This window comes from Ischnura elegans, chromosome X (genome assembly GCF_921293095.1).
Source record: "Ischnura elegans chromosome X, ioIscEleg1.1, whole genome shotgun sequence".
NCBI classification, from domain to species: Eukaryota; Metazoa; Arthropoda; class Insecta; order Odonata; family Coenagrionidae; genus Ischnura; species Ischnura elegans.
Genome location: NC_060259.1, coordinates 83,323,411 through 83,346,237, shown reverse-complemented (window position 1 = coordinate 83,346,237; position 22,827 = coordinate 83,323,411). Strand labels below are relative to the sequence as shown.

The 22,827-nt window shown below is 38.2% G+C and overlaps 1 protein-coding gene across 1 annotated transcript in view; it reads left to right on the top strand.

The window, feature by feature from the left end:
• Positions 1 to 1,965: 1,965 nt before the first annotated feature.
• The window catches only part of LOC124170528 (autophagy-related protein 101), a 45,631-nt gene continuing 24,769 nt past the window's right edge, over positions 1,966 to 22,827 (top strand). The window contains exons 1-3 of the mRNA XM_046549304.1: positions 1,966 to 2,012; positions 2,124 to 2,348; positions 2,461 to 2,622. Coding sequence (XP_046405260.1) covers positions 2,319 to 2,348; positions 2,461 to 2,622 — 192 coding nt within the window. The 5' untranslated portion in view covers positions 1,966 to 2,012; positions 2,124 to 2,318. The remainder of the gene's footprint in view (positions 2,013 to 2,123; positions 2,349 to 2,460; positions 2,623 to 22,827) is intronic.

The window sequence follows — 22,827 nt, the reverse complement described above, 5'->3', positions numbered from 1 at the left end:
CCGGGTTAAAAACTTCATTTTAGCCGTCGCGACGTTTCGGGGTCCGACTCGGGGCTCATCCATATCACCGAAAAGTCGGCAGTAATGGATTTTCTAACCTGGTGGGAATCCCGAGAGAAGTATACTTACAAAATTCGCCGGGAAAACGTCAAACCTTTTTTCACAGAGATCGCTACAACGAAAATCTCAGTGGTACCCAGGCGAAACGGAAGCGTCGGACTGAGTGTTCTGGAAGTAGCGGCCAAGTGTGGCGGAAGTGTTGAGGAGGTGTCGCGGAAGTGTCCGGAAAGCTGATTATGGCCCACTTGGAACGTCTCCGGATGCGTTCGGGAAGTGTCCCTCTGACACCTGACGCTGCCACATTGCAGAAAAAGATTTGCACATAGAAAAATAAAATTTTTATTGCAAATCATGGAAATAAGAATTAACAGCAGGTTTTTGTAAAATGAAAGGTCCTTTAAGCAGGGAATGTTGGAGATAGACCTGGCGTCGTCATTAGTTTACTCTTCAAGGCGTAAAGGGGAGCACAGCTTAACGTCCCATGCGACGGATGGTGTGCTGCACTTGAAGTGCCCTCCACTAAACACTCAAGTAGGGATTGGGCAGCCCCTTAAAATCTCTGCCACCGCTGGAACTCTATGATTTATTGAGAGGTTTCTCCACTTCACGGCTCGTAGTTCGTATCGTCTTTTTACTCTCTCTTCGGCCTCCTGTATGAGTCAGGGTGGTACCGTTTTTCTTTCTGCATTATTATTCGCCTCCTCAAAGCGTGTTTTGGGCTACAACTTCATATTCCGTATCAGTTTTTCTCCCGGCTTAACTGTCAGTTACCTATAATGTCTTATGTCCACTCGAAGTCCTCGTAGTCTGACGTAGTCGATTTATAATATGTGTCAAATTCACAGTTTTTTCGCTGCCTAAACATTGCGGTAAGTTCTTTGTTACATTTGCCGGCAATAGGTACTCTCCGCCAACCAGCAGCACGAATACCGAAGCTCGATACAATTTACATTGATATGCCTCTTAGACTCACAAAGTACATGCTATGATTTGCGAGGACATCACGTTGGATTTATCTGTACGAATTTCGTGAAATAAATTAATATTTTTCTAATAAATGAAATTCAACCTTGAATACACTTTATACTAATTTTAATTCAATGGAGTAAATACGTTCATTGGTTGATCTCCTATCTACATACATGCAGCCAGGAGCTCAACCTTGGACTGTTGAACTCGATGTATCCATTTGATTGAGAGAAATATATGCGGAGAGACAAAGAAAAAACATAATGAGTATCACCTTGCCCTTATTTGTTGCAATTCAAGCAAATTATTTACTCCTAATTTATTTCAATGGTGCAATAAATTCTAACGAATTCGTTTTCTGAGAATTATAAAATTCTGTATACATATAGCTGTACAGAGTAAACATTTTATGCTTCTTTACCATTTCTTCTGTAATAGATAATGGATAAAGAATTATCCGTAGAATGCGATGTATGTGACAGTTTCTCCTTGTCCGCCTCAGGATTCAACGAAATTAGGGCATGGTTTGGTGAATTAACGAAGAAGGCCCATTCAATGCGTTAAGCCTATTCGTGTGGTGCCTTTATTGCCTATCAATAATTATTTGACCTAACTTATATACATGAAAAAAATATGTTACTATTTCTAGCTGGCGGAGGCATCTAATCATATCCACTCTTAGGCAGCAGGGCAGTATATTTACGAAAACACATGAAACAGTAATATAGGTATTCGTATTTTAAATATTTAGTGAACTATTTGAAATTCCAATTGATGCTCAAAGTAAAGTTTTGGTAAAGAAAAAGGTAGCTAAAAATAAGCCTGAGCTCAGGTTATACGCGCACAGTCTTAAATTTCCCGCTCATACTGCTGCAAAAACACCCATCGTCGCCACTGGCGCCCTGGCGCGCCAGTGGCGACCGTGGCCGACGTTGTGGAAACATTTGCTATGCGAAATTCAGCTACGTATGACCCTCTCTTCCGTAAGCATAATGAATACAGGCAATGGCATGTCATTGTTGATAAATACGTGCAAAATTGGTTTAGGTGACTTATAGTTTTTTAACATTGTTATGCATTCATTAAATTTTCAGAAACTGCCAAGAACTAGCTCTCTGTCATCCTGCCGTGAAGTATTAGCAAATTATTATTATGGTGTCACGGTTGTCCCACAGTTGCGAAGTATGAGCACTCGAAGAAGTATGTAGTGAATTACCTTACTCAGCCGTGCTTTTTAACTATAAACGAAATGTGCAGAAAATATCCGTATCCTGTTAGCTGCCGAAATCATGAACGCAAGGTCCCAGGTGTTCGAGCTGGTAAATCAAAACAATGAATCTATTGCTTTAATAAACGTTGGTATTTTGAATTGGTGGCAGTGACATATTTGATTTTTTATGCGTATCATTGTGTCTTTACTTCATCTAATAGGCTGCTGAGGGCCGTCAGGTGGATGAAGCTGTTGCTTGTCTGTTTCACACCATTTTATTCCATCGATCCCTTGGAAAATTCCGATATAAACAAGAGGGCAGCTACTCCGTGGGCACTGTTGGTTATGAAGACGTGGACTGCGATTTTATTGACCTGACTTATGTAAGTGAAATCTTTTTCTGTTTTTCTTTTTAAAAGGTTTTTGTTTCGTGAAAACTTGTGCATAGAGTTCTCTTAATTCGAAACTACATGAACTGATGATGTTATCATGTATCAGTCATTGCGAATATTGTTTGAATTTATTATATAAATGGTATTCAGAGAGGCTCATAACGCAAGTAGTGCGTTAAGTTTAGTAATCATGGAAAACAGCGGGAAAAGAAGTGATGTTTTTGGTTTTTACCAGAATTTATTGGCGAGAGAAGGGTTTCAATCAGAAATAGTAATGTGGTTTGTTAGTGAATATCCTAATCTGAGAAGAAATATGACCTCTAATAGGCCTCATGAAATTAGTTCAATTTGGGTACTTTGATATTAATGGGGGATGGTAAGACTAGTGTAAAATACACTTCATACTGGGTATCCTATTTCCATAAGGAATAGCTTCGGTTCAGATGTGGTGACTTCAATGTATCGCAGTCGAATAAAGTTTTAGTGTTTGACCTGAAGATTCTATTTCGTTTGCTAAAGACAATGCTTAAATTATCGTTTTTTAAGAACAGTCAATGGTCACTTAGTATTTGAGTTGTGGGTAGTCAAACATATTTATTAAATTGCCTGAACTGGGCATTATTTTCTCGCCAATTCTGTTGGTTTGGATAATTTTCCTCTCGATTCATAGGGAAAGGATTAATCTTTGGTGGCGGAACCCAACATAAATGTCGCTCAGTTAAGGAATGGAATCTAAAGAATGAATGTATGAATAAAAAGTTTTCTGAAGTTAAACGTTTCAAATGTTTATGCAAGGCATTGCTGAAATGAAACTTGGTTTGCCATGGATTTATGTGGATATTTTATATTTTTTAATTTGAAAATTGTTTGTATGCCTCTGGTAAACTTGTGATATAATGGATTTTTTCTCTTTCTTAATTGTTTATATTAAAGTTTTCTGTTGGTTAAGAAAGGTCGGAATGGATCATTTTGCAAATTACCTTGGCTTGTCTCCTCTTTCTCTTCCCTTTTCAATTTGATTCAAGGGTTGCGCTGTTCCATTTCATCTAAAAATTGTGTTCTCTTACAATCCATTTCTTACTAAGCTAGCGTTCATCCTTATAACACGGTTTTTTACATCTGCTACTCACTTCGTAATCGCTCCATCCAAACCCTCTGTCTCTTCCGTATCTTATCTAGACAATTCTTCTCTTACACACCATGTCTATTGTTTTGTCAGTCCTCCTCCTATCCATCCATTTCACCATCTCCATACTTCTCCGCTCTCTCATCTCCAACACCTCTCAACTCTAATACCTTAGTTTTGCAAATAGCTCAGCAAGAATAACCGTTCTTATGTTCTCCAGATTCATCTACTCTCATTTAATTTTATGGAATGTACACTCATTCACGCATAGTCAATGATTGCTTCCCAATTATCTTGTCTGAATCACGGTGGCCTTCTGTTGTTTTGAGTTCAAATGCATCTCCAGGTCACGCACCCATGGTTAGTTCCTAAGTAATTTTCAGATATGAATATTAAGCAGTTATTTTCGTAAATAGTATGAAAACAATGAATGTTGACATTTTTTGGCTGGAATTTGACTATCTGTGTTGGCAAATGTCAATGTGAGAGCCAGTGGCGGCTCGTGAGTCAAATGCTGGGAGGGGCACACTCCACAGGGGGAGTCAAAATGTTTGAATATTTTGTGTATTTTAGTGGGTTTTTAAGGCAATCTAGAGACCATAATGACTCACTAATACACAAAACAATCACTAACACTAAAACACCAAAAATCACTAACCCAATTAACTCAACTACAACTGTGCCTATTTATATTAAAACAATTTACACATAATAAGTCAACCAGTCACCAAAACGAAGTATTCTGCAAGACCAAGATTATACGGCCGCCGACTGGTGCAATGATGTAAACTCACTGGATACCTCGCTCTGCGCATGCTCGGGCAGTGTCACTTCCATAAAGCTTAGACAGTTCATAGCACCAGCATCCCCCACCACTACCACTCTTCATATAACTGCATGGTGATGGATTGGGACGTTTTGGCCAGCACCCCGCGGCTAAAAATGCAAACTGCGTGCGCTATTTTTGCGTGTTTTATGTATGCCATTGAAAAAAAATGGTTAATTAGATGCATTATTATAATTAAATGGATATTTAATTTTTTTCCTTTTTCAAATCTTTGGGAGGGGCAGCATCCGATAGTCGTTATGGGCAAGCTGCCACTGGTGAGAGCATTTTATATCATGGTGATGAACAAGACGTTGTTTTCTCTGATTTCTGGTTGGGGTCATGAGTCAGCCAACACATGCCCCACATGATGGCTTGGTAAACTTGTAGATTTAGGGGTTATCATAGGGTAGTAGCAGTTAATGCATAGCTGTCAAATGGAATTGCCATCAGGTTGTTTTTGAGATTGTTCATGGGCTCATTAGTGGGAGTGAGCTCTATGGCGGACTGCTTTACGTAGCATTTGCTCGGTCCACTTGAATGGAATGGTCAAGTGAGCATTATGGTGGGGCTTTGTAATATTTTTTAAATCCATTATTTATTCTACTAAGTATATCATGCCAATAAGCTGTAATTGACATGATTCTTTAAAGTACTACTTCAATCTTCAAATTTAATGCATAAAATATTAATAGCATCATCATCATCATTAGTCAACAATCCTAAGATTGGTTTGACGCAGCTCTCCATTTCTCTCTCCTATCCGCTAATCTCTTCATAGCTACATATTTATTCTCTTTTACATCCTTTATAACCTGTCCTATATAGCTCATTCGGGGCTGTCCCTTGCCCTTTTTCCCTTCCACTTGTCCTTCAACGATTGTCTTCATCAGACCATCGTGCCTCAAAATGTGGCCAGCTAAGTTGTCCCTTCTTCTGGTTAATGTTTTTAGGAGGCTTCTCTTTTCTCCCACTCTCCTTAGCACTTCCTGGTTACTCACACGGTCAATCCATTTTATCTTCATCATTCTTCGGTAGCACCACATTTCGAATGCTTCCACTCTTGACTTCTCTGCTGCTGTCAACGTCCAAGCCTCGCTTCCATAGAGAAACATACTCCATATGTAGCATCTGATGAATTGTTTCCTTACTTCTATGCTGGTATTTTCAGCTGTAAGAAGATTCTTCTTTTTGTAGAAAGTCCTATTGGCCTGCGCTATTCTACTGTGTATTTCTTTCTTGCTCCGTCCATCGCTGGTAATTCGGCTTCCCGGGTAAGAGAACTCGTTCACCTCTTCAAGCTTATGCTTTCCTAGGTTGATGTTTGTTTTAGCCTCCTCTCTTTTACTGCAAACTAATATCTTAGTCTTCTTTTTGTTGATTTTCAGCTGATATCTGGCCATTGTCCTTTCCATGTTTGTCAACGTCTACTTCAAATCCTTCTCTGTCTCGGCTATGACTGCTATGTCGTCAGCAAATCGCAGCATACTAATTTTTTCTCTGTGGATATTGACACCTGAAGCTTTTTGCTTGATTTTGTTGATGGCTTTCTCTATGTAAACATTAAAAATTAAGGGGGAAAGCACACAACCTTGTCTCACCCCTTTTCTTATTCTCGCTTCTGCACCGTTTGGTCCACATTTGATCACAGCTACTTGGTTTTTATACAAACTATGAATAATTCTACGATCATTGTAGAGTACGCCGATTTCTTTCAAAATTCTAAGCATTGAATTCCATTCCACAGTATCAAAGGCCTTCTCTAAATCGACAAATGCTATGAAGGTTGGTTTGTTTTTCTCCATTCTCTTCTCTATGATCATCCTAAGAGCCAAAATTGCTTCCCTTGTGCCCCTGCTTTTCCTAAATCCGAATTGGTCCTCATCCAGGAATTCTTCTGCTCTTCGTTCAATTCTCCTGTAAATGATTCTTGTCAGAATCTTCGACGCATGTGTCGTCAGGCTTATGGTCCTAAATTCTTCGCACTTCTCAGCTCTCTTCTTTTTGGGTATGGGAATGATGATGTTCTTCTCGAAGTCACTAGGTAAATCTCCTGTTGAGTACATATCGCAGATAGTTTTATACAGTTGAGTTAAGACCTTTTCTCCTGCATTTTTTATGAACTCTGCTGGAATGTCATCTATTCCTGGGGCCTTATTCTTTCGCAGGCCTCTTACTGCAGCATCAAATTTCGATCTCAAGATGCTTGCTCCAATGTCATCCTTTTCAACTGCACTTTCCTCTTCGAGAACTTTTGAGCTAAGTTTGTTCCCGTTGTATAATTCCTCTAGGTATTCCTTCCATCTCTCGGCTTTGTCTTCGTTTTCAATTAGAATGTTTCCATTCCTGTCCCTTATACTATTACATTTTGTGTTTCGTTCCTTGAAATGGTTCCTCACTATTCTATAGGCCGCTTCCACTTTCCCTTTTACGAGGTTATTTTGTACGTCCTCACATATGTTCCTCATCCACGCTTCTCTGGCTTTCCTCGCTTGGCGGCAAATCTCGTTCCTTATTCTCTTGTAGCAAGCCTGTCCTTCCTCAGTATTCCTATTCTTATACTTTCTCCGTTCTTCAATGAGGTCTAGGATTTCATCCGTGATCCATGGCTTTTTCTTGACATATTTTTTTCTCCCTAGAATTTCTCTAGCGGCCTCCTGAAATCCACTTTTTATGGTAGTCCAGTTATTCTCAACTGAGTTTACAGACTGATCTAGTCCTATCTTGCGCTCCACTACTTCTTGAAAAGCCTGTTGATTTTTTGGCTCCTTAAGTTTCTCTAATTGCCAGGTGTTCTTTGCTGATTTCTTCAATTTCTTGAATTTCAGATGGCATTTCATCATCACTAGATTATGATCACTGTCGATATCTGCCCCCGGGTAGCTTTTGCAGTCCTTTATCTGGTTTCTAAACCTCTGCTTCACTAAAATATAGTCTAGTTGAAATCTTCTTTTGTCTCCTGGCATTTCCCATGTGTATCTTCTTCGCATGTGATTCTTAAATAGAGTGTTGGCAACCACTAATTTGTGTTCTGTGCAGAACTCTAACAGCCTTTCTCCTCTTTCATTTCTATTTCCTAATACATATTTTCCGGTTATTCTTCCATCCTGGTCTTCGCCGACGACAGCGTTCCAATCACCTAAAACAATAAGGTTTTCTTCACCCCTTACCTTTTTGATTACTTCCTTTATATCATCGTAGACGTCTTCAACTTCTTCATCCTCGTGGTCTGTCGTGGGCATGTAGACCTGTACCACTACGGCATCTAGCGGCTTAGTCTCTATCTTCACCATAACTATCCTTTCATTGTACTGTAGGAAGCTTTTCACACGCATTCCGGCGCTCTTTCTGAGCATTATCCCAACCCCAGCATTACCGTTCAGGGACCCTGTGTGTATAATCCTATAGCTTCCACTCCAAAAGTCTCCCTCCTCAGGCCATTTCATGTCGCTGATTCCTAACACGTCGATATTCAGTCTTTCCATTTCCACTTCAAGGTTTTCTAGCTTACCGCAAGTCCTGAGTGATCTCACGTTCCATGTACCTATCCTCATAACTTTATCACAATTGACCGATGTACCCTCTCGGGTAGTCTCCGCCCGGAGATCCGAATGGGGGACTAGTTTACCTCCGGAATTTTTTACCTGAGAGAATTCCATCATGTCAGGCAATTTAAAGTTGGAGTAGCTGTGCCTCCTCGGAATAATAATGTGGTGGTTTCCCCTTGACTTCCACATCGCAGTACTACAGCCGTTAAAGTAAATTTTACCACGCCTGAAGTGCAATGAGTGTCGCTGTACTGACCATCGTGATCTCCACCTTCACTCATATGAAGAAGAGCTGCTGCCCTCTCCTCCGGGTGATGTGAGGCATAATTGTTGGTGGCCTCTCATCGCCAAGTCACGGTATCTTCACAGGTTTAGTGTATCATTTAGATGGCCTATCTCACCCAGGGATAGACCCATACCACCTCAGATTACCGACGCTTTTTGTCCACGACTGCTTATTCGACAAGTAAACTTGCTTGTATTGCAGCTAACCTCTATATCTAGAGGTTGACCCACCATCCGCAACCCGGTGGACGCACTCGGTGGCTTAAAGCTCAGCCGCGAGAATATTAATAGCAGTGTTTTTAATTCGTAAAACAACTTTCATTTGCGAATTAGTGGTCAGCTTGTGAGGCAATAAATGTCAGCTTGGTGTATCTGAAAATATTTATCCATCCACACTCAAGCATGCATTTATCTTTAGTTTTATCACCATGTTCTATTGATGTAAAAAACTTTCAATTACAACTATTCTTGTATCAAACAAACCATGGGTAACACTGTGGCAGGAGAACTTAAATACCATATTCATGCTGTAGTCAGCAGAGAATTTAATTGATATTAAAGTCAACTTTCTGTTAGTCAGCATTTGTTTTCTAAAACCATCTCTGAAATCATCCTGGTTTTGCTCACTGATGGCAAAGAAATAGAATTAAGCTGACCCATAACTTATTTTCAAAATGCTTCATCAATACATTTTCATTGATGGACATGGAAATTACGATTTGAATTTCCAGGCCAATTTGCAGACTACTCCCTGGTCTCTGTATATGTTTCGTAGTTCCCAAGAAAAGTTTTCAAAAGTTCATGTAGCTAGATGATATCAAGGATGGCAATGTAAGAGTAACAAGACTTTATAGAAGCCACTACCCGTTGAGAACCATTGCTAAATCCATTCTTGGCAGCAAATGTAATATAGTACATACGTGGCACAATAAAAGCTGTGCACTAAAAATCCAAAGTTCCATGGTGCAAATCCCAGTTCAAGGGAATATTTCTGCATTGCAATTAACATGAATGAAAGGGACCTAACTTATTGAGCAGTCAGCAGTAACTTGTCATCTTAATTGCTCAAAGTGAGTTTTCATGGCTCTTACCGAGTTAACAGTTCATAACTTCATCAATTCTTACAATGTATACAGGGAAACCCAGAAATGATTCTCTTTGGCAAAGTAGTACTCTTCATGAAGTTCTGGGAAGTCAAAGTGTGGCCACCTCATGAGATTGGTCCGTTCGGCATGTCACACCTGATCTTATTGATTGGAAGCTATGGAGAGTAAATTTGACCAAATAGAAATTGCTAAGATGTGAAGCTTACCTCCAGGGCTCAAAACATATTCTTGTCTTCTTTTTCCTAACTTCTGAGTGACTCTGATATTTTTATACTTAAGAATTTCATGTGTGAAGAAAATGCAAGTGAGAGATCATGTGAAACTGCTTGGAAGTACTGCCGGTGTGTTAAATTCCCACAGGATTGGGTATTTATGAGTCCTCACCCATGACTTGAAAAAGCCTTAGCGATGAATTTTTCCTAACCACAATTTTTGATTTTTTTCTAAAGTGAAATTTTTTCTAAGACTTATTTCTGTATGAATTCATTCTAATTTTATTTCTCTAAATATGCCTATAATTGAGCTACAAGTTATATATTTACATTCGTTATATCACAGCAGTACAATTTGAAAAGAGAAGCTTAAGAAGCCGATTCACATCCAGCACAGGTATGAAAAAATTGTTGCAATGGAAATTAAATTTGTTGTGAAAAGTTTAAAGAAAATTACTACTCGATGGGTTTGTTTCCTACAAGGTAAACATTTTAAAAGGTCGCTAACGCTGAAATTGTTCTAAAGTCAGGGAAGGCAACGCAAGATCTAGCACTTTACCAGGAGGAGATGAAGTTATTTGTTTAAAAAAGAACCAAAATAGATAAATGTTAATCATAAAAAATTATACTGTAAATAAATAAAATATTTTTTTAGTAAAATTTGCCAATTTAATTATCCTAAAAATACTTAATTTATAAATTTCAATTTGGAAATAATTTTATTGTGAAAAATATTTTTAGAAAACTACATTTTTATTAAAACTTTGGTAGAAATTTTATTAGCATTAGAAATTTGGTAGGGAACCTGAGGAAGTACAAAAAAAATGCGACAACTCCGTTTTTATTTTGAGTGAATTTGGGAGAATACTAGTCTTTCTCACAAATAGATCATTACGTGGTTAATACATATACATGTGCTGGGAGAGGAAAAGATGCTCAAATGGGATTCGAATCTCTGACCTTAGGCATGTGATATTAGGTTGTTTTTCCCACATCCACCTGAGCCCATGGTGAGGGTGTTAACAATTCTATGAACTTAGAAGTTTGCAGAGTTTATGTTTAGGAAATGCAATAATTGCAAACTGGCTATAAATGTATAGATTGTGTCAATAGGACTTAGTATTTTTTTTAATAAAAAAATGATTTTGGCCCTCTTGTCAATATACTGATATAGCACCTCTTCATCGCGTTTTATGAATTTCGTGTGACCCCATGTTTTTCGGTTGAGCATAATAGAAAAAAACGAGAGATATTTTGCAGAGGGGATAGATAGTGAAATTATTTTCTCTCTCTGAACTATAAAGAAATTAAATTAATACCATTAGGGTCTCAGGAGCCAAATCGAGAAAAAACCCCACGAAAGAGTTCTCGGTCAAATCATATTGAGGAGCAGGGCTGGATTTACCCAAAGTTAAGCTATAGGCACCTCTCCATTGAGCGCCTGTCCCCACTTGAACCCCCCTTCCTGATTTTTATGATAAGGCATAGCCACTCACATGAAGTAAGGTTCGGAAAAAAGGAATAAACAGATATATGGCTGACAACAAAAGTTTATGCTTGAATTTTTATGCAGGGAAAACATAAACAATTCAATTAAAGAAAAATAGCTTGCACTAAAACTACATGAAACAGTTTAACTTTTATTTTTTTTTTTTTAGTAAGGTGGCACACATACAGCAAGACTGCTAATTTAAAGTGCACTCATAGCAACAAATATTAAAGAATTAAATAAACAATTATTTATTACGAACTTAAATATAATAAAAAAGAAAACAAACATTTATCCAGCTATCTAGTCATTTATGCAATAAATATGCTAATACCAGGTGAGTAAAATTTTTAAGTGTCACAGCAAACGAATTTATATCATCGGGGAGAGAATTTATTAGAAAAGAAAGACAATGGAAAAGAGAGCGCTTAATTACAGATAGCTAAAACACTTTATGAATACCCATTCCAAAAATAATGTCTAACCTTGATTCATAAAACAAAAAAGAAGAGTAACTTCAAAAATGAAAAAACATTTCGTACTGCTGTAACAGAATGATCTACTGCCCTTGAAGGCGCCCCTTGGACTGCGACGCCCCTAGACACGTGCCTATTTTGCCTTACAGTAAATCCGGCCCTGTTGAGGAGGCTTCATAGTTATTCATTTAGGGGAGAGTTGCCTCAATCGCACCACCATCCTTGAAACCAATGTATTAGATATATATATATATGTAATCTAATGGCTGCATTTGGAACTTCCTGCATCACCAAGCACACCACACCACAATTTCAGCCACCAGTGTAGTGACAAATCAGGTGCGTAGTTATTAACATTAGAAGTGTCTCTTCTGCTATTTCTATCGTCTTTTAACAAGAATATTGGAAACAAATATGTTGTATTTACGTATTTTTAGCAACACATCATATTTTTGAAGTCTATTGTGTTTCATTTATTGGTATTAACAGCGTGGTATTATCACGTGTTTAGGCAGTGGAAATGATTCAATATAAAATGGTGGTCCCTCCCAAATCGCACCACGTATCTCTATACCAGTCCAATGGAAGAAGTCTTAAAGAAGCTGCCGTGAAAAGACTATTTCAAAGCGTAAACACTTCTACAAAAGGCTTGTAAATTTTGTTTCAATTATTGCAGATTTTTTATCAAGCAAAAAAAGCACATCTACTTTTAACGTCAAAGATACAACTTATGTAACTCCTTTTCTTTCCTTATGTTACGGGTATTTTAATGCACATATTTGTTCTGTCAAGGGATCTAAAAATAACCTTAAATAACTTTCCTCTCTGCCTCTCATTGTCGTTGAAACATCATTTCCTAATTTTGGTCTCCAGTGGTGTGATTTGGGAAACCGGTTGCCTAAATGGCACTGTTTGCAGAGGTTTGAAATTGAATTTTTATACATGAGTTAAACTTTGAATTGATTGTCCCCAAAAATTGTGAGAGAAGTAGAAATTCCACCTCATATTAAGCAGCATTAAAATACTTATATTGCGCCACTTATTGTTGAGTTTATTCGTTTCTTTCTAAAATTGGTGCGATTTAGGCTACCTTCCCCTAGGAGACCGAAATCATGGCTGTGGGCGAAAAGGCACCCTTGCAACCCTCGCTAAAATATCCTATAAACGGCTGTGAGTATTTGCGTCGCGAAGGGTCGTTCCCCCATTCACTTCGTGCATCTGCCACTGTACATAGCAATGCTTATACGATGCATGCACCCGCGCGGGCAGGTGCGTGGGTACGGCTCCAGGAAATAGCCTCCGTTTCTATTTCTGCTCTTTCGTTGGCGCAGGCCGGGCACATTCCTTGCATGGGTGCATCTCGACGTAGTGATAGCTTTGGGGCAGCCGCCGATACCATGCCCTGAGACCCCAAGAGCTAGGTAGGGTCCAAACTGAAAAAATTGTCGGGAAATTTTTGTTATTATTGTCGGGGAATGAAAGGGACATAATGAATTGTGCAAAACTTAATATTGCACGACCTAGGTTTCGACGTGGCACGTCATCATTTGGTTTCTATTTAATTCCAAATGTCAAGGCAATAGGGTGGTTTCCTATAATTTTTTCTTATTGCCTAAACCGAAAGATTATTACTCCTGGAGTACGTATTTCACGGTTTTAGATTTTTAAATGACGATATCTATTTTTTGCGATTTAATGAAAAGTGGAAATTTTCAAGCGCGCGAAAACGTGACGGCTAAGTATGAATGCTGGGAAAAGCCCGTGTGATGTCTGGCTGCTGCTGTGTGAGGCCACCTGGGTGCGAGGTTATGAACGCCGCTACAATGCAGGCTGCTTGCTGCCGAGCAAGGCGGTAGCGTAGAGTACCCTGCTAGAAGATAGCGCTTGGATTAAAATAAGGATTATTAATACCCTATCAAACGAAGGAAACTTTCCTACCATAAGCAATTTAAATTGGTTATTATTAAGGAATGTTTCCCTGAGCTCTGTGCCTCATGCATGCATTGGTAATCTCAGACGATGTAAAACTCTTATCTACTCGTATAGAATCTAGGTCCTTGTGACGTCACGTGGATTGGCATCGCATGGTCGCCAATCGCCTTTTTCAAATGAGGTTAAAATTGACCATAAACATTCGTATAAACTGGGATTTCTAAAACTAAATAATTTGTATATTATGAATACACTAATGGTTGGTAACGAATTGCAATCAATGCCTTTCGTTTTCTTTGATGAAGGTAACTACCCTATTTGTTTTTTCCTCACGTGCAGCAGACTTGATGAAGGTTTGATGCTGAATGGCCTGCGGAAAATCGCACATACTACGAAAAATCGCGGGATTTTTCTTCTCCATAGGGAAAGCTTTTTTCGTAGATACATGAAATTATGGTTTGTCTATTAGTGGCCTACGTCGCTCTAATGACGGGTGGGGGATTTCCCTATCCCCTCCCTTCCAAACCTATCCTCACCCCGGAGGCGTCGGCAGGCTCCTTATCGCGGCTTTTAAGGGCCCACCCTGGGTCCTCATCCGCTGCTGAAAGGTCCGCTGTTATTACCTTATTGCATAGAGACGTGAGCGCTAAAAGCTAATGATAAATAGGGTATTTAGAAATTACTAAAATATGAATTTCCGATGGATGGCGAGGGCGACTCTTTCTATTTGTATTATAGCCCTAGTTTATCTAGCTACGCCTCTGTCAATACAGAACTACTTTCATTTAATCAATCAGCGACTGTTGATGGACTTTTATCGGGTCACTTATGTGACGTTAGTGTCGAAAATATTTCCGATAACCCTCATCCGCCAGACCTGGAACTCGAACCCTGTTCCCTCGCATGTTTATACCAATGGAAGGAAGGAAGAAGACCTGTCTTCGTAAAGAAGGATTTGATTCTTTCCCGGCGAACGGTGGCTGTAAATGTTTTTTAGGATTCCGACCTGGTTAGGCACTCCATTTCTTCCGACGTTTCGATGTGATACTTTTTCATCGTTCAATTTTCAATAGAGGGAAAGGGCTAAACATTGGAACACCTGGAATCCCGTCATAAAAATGACGGGAAAAACTAATTCTGGGGCCGTATTTTGTATCTCCAAACCGATCGGTGCGGCACTGGCTCGTCGGGTGGAACGTCACACTGACCCCCGGTGAGCAGTCGTGCGATTCTGTACGAGCCCAATCGGTGCGGCACCGAGGTGAGGACGGGAGTCGGTAGCCAAAAAGGTGTCGGTACGGCTACCGACTAGTGGGTTTCATGAATTCCCCCCTGCGCAATAGTGATGAGCGATATATCGCTGTGATTGAATCTCCGTTACTGAAAAGTAGCATTCACTGTCGGTGATTTAATACTCGAAATCACTATGATTGGATCACTGTATTCGGTGGAAGTAGCACAGAAGTGATAAGCGTTATATCGCTACCTGTGATTGAAGAGAAGTAAGCAATCACTGCCGGTGACTAAATCACTAAATACTCGAAATTACAGCGACTGTGAATACGGTGAAGATAGCTTCGGCTGCTACCAATGCTACCGACAGTATAATAAAGGATGACTTATTCATCTTTTTTGATGGATAAGACATCCTTTACGAAATATACAGCTGATGGTTTGAATCGTGATGGTTTGAATATAAAATATGTCAAAAAATACCGAAAGGGATTTTAATGATTGCCACTTCTCAATTACTTTACCAAATACAATGTACTTTATAATCTGAATATTATCTCAGAATTAGAACTATTCCCTCAAAAAAATACTTTTCCTAATTTTACAATTTTCAATAAGTTTATTCGTTCTTTATGCGGAGAGCTCATTCATTGGAATTGGACAAAGTAGCAAGAATAGCAGCGACGCAAATCACCGATGACTTATTAAAACTAAAAAGGAGAACTTTGTGCTTTCACATTAATATTTATTCACAAATCTACGACCATGGTTTCAACGTTAGACGCCATCATCACGTTGCAACCATGGTCATAAATTTGTGAATCAATATTAATGTGAAAGCACAAAGTTCTTCTTTTTAATTTTAATGATGAATCGCTTTCACCAAGATACGCCTCAAACAATCAATTTCACCGATGACTTTTGAGAGTGATTCTCCTCGGTGATCGCAATCACAGTTGAGAATCACCGTTACTGATGAGTAACTGTCACACGTAACGAAGTGATGGGAAAATCACAGTTCCGCTCATCACTATTGCGCATTGTAGGTCTTACTTTGTTTTCCCCTCATCGCCGAGTTAATAATAAAGTTTGCCGCAATGTTATCTCTTTCTCCCCCTTCGAATAGGCCACTATAGTTCACTGTGTCATCAACTATTGATTACCTTGACATAAATTTAAGATATTGGTTAATAAACATGAGGTTTTCCACCATATTATGACTTTCTCTAATTTGTGTTATAACTTTCACTCGCTTGGAATTGGATTTCACTCTATCATCATTTATTTACTCCCTTTACATGAAAAAGATATTTTTGATTAAATATGAGTTTTGCCGCAATGTTATCACTTTATCTCTCTCTGAATAGGCAACTATATTTCATTCCATCATCATTTAGCGTTTCTCTTAACATAGAAATAAGACATTTTTATTTAAATATGAGGTTTGCCCGTAATGTTATCACATTTTCTTACTCCGAACAGGCAACCATAATTCGCTTACAATCAGTGGTTGATTCCCTTGGCGTAAAAATATGATAATTATAATTAAATATGAAGTTTGCCGCGATTTTATCACTTTCTTTCATTTGTAATAGGCAACTGTATTTCATTTTATCGTCAGCTATTGATTCCTTATTATATTCGGTTTTTCCCTGTTTGGGAAGGAGGGAGAACCGCACCGACTGGTTTAAAACCGACGACCGTACAGAATCGCTGTAAGTGCCGTCGGCGTCGTAGGTACGGAAACCGTTGTCGGTACGGAATGATGTCCCGTCAGTAGGCTTGAAAGGAGAACCGATCGGCGCGGTACCGACGAAATGCAGAATACGGCCCCTGGCTCCACCAGTCAGAACCGGCTTTAGGTGACCCAGACTATGTAAGCCCATGACCTTAGTACCCGACATCAACCAGCCCTGACGACGATGGAAAAGTCTCATCGAAACGTCAGGAGAAATTAATTGCCCAACCCGATAGGAGGCCTGAGAAACGCGTATGCCTTCGTAGTCTGCACGGTTGAAGTGCTTCACATCTCAGTCTCGTTTTTTGAACTCGGGTTTCGTCTTGAGTCTCGTCCGAGACTCTCGTCACGTCTCGTTTCCCCCAAAATAAATTTATCATCATCTAAAGCCGTTTCCTTTGCGTACTTAACCGCTGAGTCGGTAAACTCGGAATTGGAAAGTCATTATTGTAAATTTTAAATACATATTGAGACGACGCACAGTGGTCCCAAATCGAAAAAAGCTGGCCAAAAGTCGTTTTTTCGAAAAATTTCAAGGAATTTTTGACCTTATATTCGGATTCTACAGGATATGGTCAACAAATTACACTACTAAGTTAGTATTTTTGTTCATCAGAGCGGCTGCAGTGATCCGTCAAACATGGAGCATTCACCGTAAAAATCACAGTTGCGTGAAATCGGTCGATTTTGATGGAGTTCAGCGTCATGCAGGACAACGTTTACGCGATATATTTGGCCAAAAAACATTTTTATCTACAAATATAAACATTATTACATAGTGGGACATAAATTTTATTCGGATTTTACAATGTTTACTATTTTTTATATATTTTGTAACTTTTAGTGTTTTTTACCCGAATTTTCAAATAAAATGTACAATATCGTTTAGAGAGGCACGTGAATGCACGGTGTCTTTTGCACCAATACAAAGGGAAAAGTATATGCAACGCAGTAGTGAACAAAATTTTTGCTACTAGTTGCTACTCCGACCTCAGCATTGATTTAACTATAATGATGCAATGCGCTGACGCGGGCGGCGGCCTGGCTGGCGCGTGGTAGGGCTCGAGGAAATCCAGTATTTATGGGTGTTATTCAACATTGTTGGATATTTTATTTCTACAAAAAATATTTACCCTATGAATAAACATCTCTTGCCATACGTAGAACATTTTATCATTAATAGTTTCCACTTGACCTTACCTTTTATTTACGCGTGCCCATGCTCTCATAAAAATTGCTGAAGGACTCGAGCGGAAGGATATATCGATGGAACGAAAGTTCGCAGCTATGCTTATAGTAATCCTCAAAAACTTGAATGCATTCAAAACAAAAAAGAATCCCTCAAATGCTACTCCACCCTTTCCTTTCGTTAGACGGATTAGTTTTTGCCCTCACGCGGCACATTATCCCTCTGTCGCCTCCTTAGCGGCCTCCTCAACCGCATGCAGGGCAAACGACTGTCGAAAAGGCCTAGGCTATTTATTGCGCCCATTGGGAAAACACAACCACCGCTCTCGGTACACTTGTTATGAATTGCACTTTGGCCACCGGGGATGAACGGAGTAAGCCTTTTCACCCTTTAAATGTGATATTTCCTAGAAAATGGAGATAATAGCATCGCGAACCTCACACTGTGGAACCCCCAAATTACTTCTAGACATCGCTTGCCCGAAATCTTCCCGCCAAAACTCAGTTTTAGTCAGACAAACAAAAGACGTGGAAGTTAGTTTCCTCAAGCGTGAAGATCGAGTCTTGAAAATGTCGAGTATCCTCGAACTTTTTAAATAAGGCTTGTGGGGTTGAAGAAGAGTGCCCATAGTGTTTTAGTTCGATAACTCTGAAAATTTTCACGCGTCTTGAGATGCATGAAAAATTTCTTGAAAGTGGAAAAGGGTCCGTATCATTTAAAAACCAATACTTATTGGATTGCTGCAGCAACAAGTTAGAGTTAGATGAGGACGTTAATTCAAAGTTATCCTAAAAAAATTGCGGAGAAGTGTTTTTTCTCTCAAATTATCTTCGCCGGTGGAAGGAAAGAAAAAGAAATGACAGGTTTTTTAGAAGTTCGCTGATTGCCGAAATGAGAAGTTGAAATTTCCTCCGCCTTTATTTAAACGTCAGCCCATTACATCCAGTAAGTATTTAATGTGGAATTTGTGATGAATTTAGAGTGATATTCATTGTACTTAATTCAATATGTTCGTCAAAATTGCTACTTTTGAAGGTTCATCAGGTTTATTGAAATCGGTCGACCAAAAAAAAATTTGAGAAGTCCAGTGAAAGGGCCTAGAGAAGGAAAACGGAGGATCTTAGAGCTAGCACATCGCCAGTAGAGCATCCATGAGTTATCGAAGCAAAGGTGTTGAGATCGTGGCGAAAATAATAAATGAGATGACAACAACCACTCTCTCAAGAGCGCGGCGAGTGTTATCAAAATGGAGAGCCAAGGATGTGAGGCAAAGTAAAATCTCCCACGAAGAAGCCCTTTCCATGATCGTTTCTGGTAATTTCACGAAACATCAGTACTTGCTCCTCCGACGGATATCTAAAGAAGCTGCCCTTCCTATTGTCCACTTGTCCGAGGAGGCAATGGAGGCGAGGAATAAGGACATAAGAAGATTCAGGGAGCACCATGCAAGGAAATTTTCCTGGATAGCAACGAATGAAGACCTGTTTAAAAGATTACTCCTAACTTCAGATGCAATGATATCAAGTATTTCTAAGGCTCAAAGAAGGAAATTACTTCAATTACCAGTCGAGGTAAAGAGTTTATTAATCCTGGAAGAATTGAGTGGATGACGACTGTGATGAGGATTTGTCGGATAGTGATTATGAATGTATTTAATTTTTTTTCCTAACAATGACTGAGAAAGATAAGGAGAAATGTTAACTTATTTTTTTGATATTTAAAAAATCCCAAATTAATGGAAAATCTCATTAAATTTTTCGTACCAAATCATGTGCTCGTTAAATTGATGCCTCACTGCGTAAAGAGCTTATTGCAAGCGTATCAATAAATTTGGCGTTTAACTTGAGTTATAGGAGTTATGAAATATTGTTTATAACATTTCAATGATTGTAATAATGCCTCCGTTGAAACTTGTGAAATAAGGAACCCCGTTTAAAATTGCTTCCAAATCCATTGGCACGTTACAAGGAACTATAAAATTGTCTACTTAATTAGAATTAGATATTATAATTTTTAAACAATTAATGTAGTACAATAATACTAATAATATACTTATAATATAAATTTCCAATTAATATTAACTTATTTTTCGTATCAAATACGATCAAACATATGAGAAAGTAAAAATTTTCTCTTGGTTCATTCAAAATCAGTTGTTCAAAATTTGTCCAAAAATAAACAATGCAGTCATTTTATATGCATTTATGTATGTTTTAAATAACTAATTCTGTTTCATGATATGTATAAGTTTTATTTACTATCACCAGTATAATCTCAAATTCCAATGTTAAAAACATTAATTGTTTAAACAAAATGTGAAATAACAATAAAATTATTGCAAATACACAAAAAATAGTTATAAATTCAGAATAAGCGGGTCAAAAACAATAAGAATAGACCTTTAGGTCAAATATATACATAATAACAATAGCGTAATTAATTTTGGCCAGCTTTTTTCGATTTGGGACCACTGTGCGACGACTTTATGCCACCATATGTTAGTAACCGGCCCCTTAAACGGAAGATATCTGTTCTTGTTCTTGAAAGGTGTTATATTTTAAAATTGAGTTTTTACCAACCACATTATTTTTCGTTGTGTAACATTTTAATATACTTTCAAATTTAATAAACATAAAACAAATTGATTTCATTTTTCACGCGTTTCGTTGCTGTTCCCTCCAATCTAACTTATGTTCCTTGGTACAATAGGTAGTGTTGCGAGGTACGACATGATGCACCTAGGAACAATTGCAAACACTTTTAGAAGTTCTAATTAGATCCATTAATAGTAAAGGTACAAGTATAAAACTGAAAAATTATGTTAAGTAATCGTGATTGAATTGATACTATTAGATTGTATCTATTGTAAAAAAATGGTGATTTATATAAAAAAATTTGAAAAAGTGTTCCTTGGTACAACACTCTCCCCTACATTTAACTGCTGCTAAAATCATTGATTTTATTTATACTCAATCAATAAACTAATAGTATTAAACAAAGCAATTCTCAAAAGGGAATGTAGACACAAATTTACTGTAGAGAAATCCACAGAAGGTTCAAGAAAATAATCGTAAAGGTAATGTGATTGTTATGTATTATATAATTTTCGCTTTAATAACGTAGTTAAAATACTTTTCAGATTTGAAAAAGTGGAATAAAGATAAGCTTTTTATTTGACTTTAGCCATTTAATCGAAAGAACAAGGCCGCAAGTCGATGGATCCGGGTTCGAATCCCGGTCGGGGAAAATTATTTTTTCCTCTCAGGAACTTTGCACTAGCCTGCAAATAGATTTCTCGAGAGGTTTCTGTACCCTTATAGAATGGAATGCATGCTGCTGAAATAAGAATACCTGCCGCTAACAGGTGTTCCTAGAGAAAATACGATGAATGGATTTAGAATGAGTGGCTGATAAATAAATACGGGTCAGAGGATCCAGTAATGGACTTTTTTGATTAAATGGATTTTTAATTAGCAAAATAAAGGAACATGAAATAAATAAAAGTCGAAGCAAAGCCAATGTAGTTATCCTTTTTATTGTAAGATCCGAAATTCGAAATAGCGCCTTTATTTTCTCCTAGCATGCAACGTAAAAACAGGATTGTAAGTGCCGCTGGGCGATACCACATGTGTGTGTATGATCGAAGAAATATTTGTCTTAGCTAGGCGTAAGCACTGAAAATGAACATTGAAGGAAATAGTCCAATTTTTGCTGGATAAATTTCCCCAGGTTATTATCGCAGGAAACAAGGAAACATAGTCAGCATTTAACCCCTGAAGCGCGGCGGGCATTTAATTAAATCCCATCTCAGCGGCCGGACTTCGCCTTTGTGGTATTCTATCTTTCAATAATTTATAACTTTCATGATATACGATCAGTACCATTGAAAATTTTTGTTAAGTTGTCTAGTATAACATGTTACTGTATGATAATTTTTCAAACAATTCGAATCAATATTTATTGTTTTACGTATCTCTTTCTCTGAACACAATGGTAGCATTTTCAGTTTTTAAATTTTTTTCCATTAACCAGCGAGATGTTTGGCATGCCATGCATTAATTTAAAATAAATACATGGTATAGTTTGGTGATAAACCTTTAAAAATTGCATAACCAATGTGATATTTTCGATAAGATTACTCGTTTCGCCAACATAAAAATTCATGACTTTACCCATTTCTTTGACTTTTTTCTGTTATAATCGAATAATTTCTTATAGGTACTTACGTTCTGTTGTGTCAAACGTTAATATGGAAATATTCAAATAATTTTTCCTCAGTAATTCTCCTTTGTGCGACATGGTTCGAAGCAATGCGAGGAAAAGTCCACTGCGCATTGTTGACACCAGTACACGCTGTTTCTTCTTTTCCCATGCTTGGCACAAACTGCACACCTCTTTTGGTGCTTTGATTTATTCCCAGCTGCAGGAATTCTCTATAGTTATTGTATTTGTGTGAGTCTTGGTTCTAAATTGTCTATGAAGAGGTGGCCTTGTACAAACTGTCCGTATGGAGTTGCATATTTCAAAAATATTCACGTGACCAGCTGCACGCGAAATGATAAGAGGGCAAGCTTTTCATACATGTTTTCCCTGTGAACAACAAATGAATTTAGGACTGCGGCCTTCATGAGTCTCCCAAACAACTTCTTAGACCACTTGTTATTGCATTTTCTTTCCAATAGGAGCGAATTCCATAACAGGTCCTTGAGATCCGCCACACACATGAATTTATTATAATCTAACACACAAACAGACTTCCGAGTCTCTTTTTTTGCTTGTCAATACTATTCCCATTTCGTCATTTTGGAAATTGGAGATCATGAATACGATTTTTTTGCCCTCTATTTGAGAACAAAAACAGCCCCGGAATATTTTCCACATATTTCGTCCCTATGCAGTTTCATCTTCTTCGCGCATTTTTGGACATCCTTTCGGTTCAACCACAACGTCTCAGCACAGTCAGTCTTGTATTTGATTTTCAGTAGTCTTGCAAGAGCAGTAGAACTATAAAAAATTGTGCCTTCAAGTACGGCATC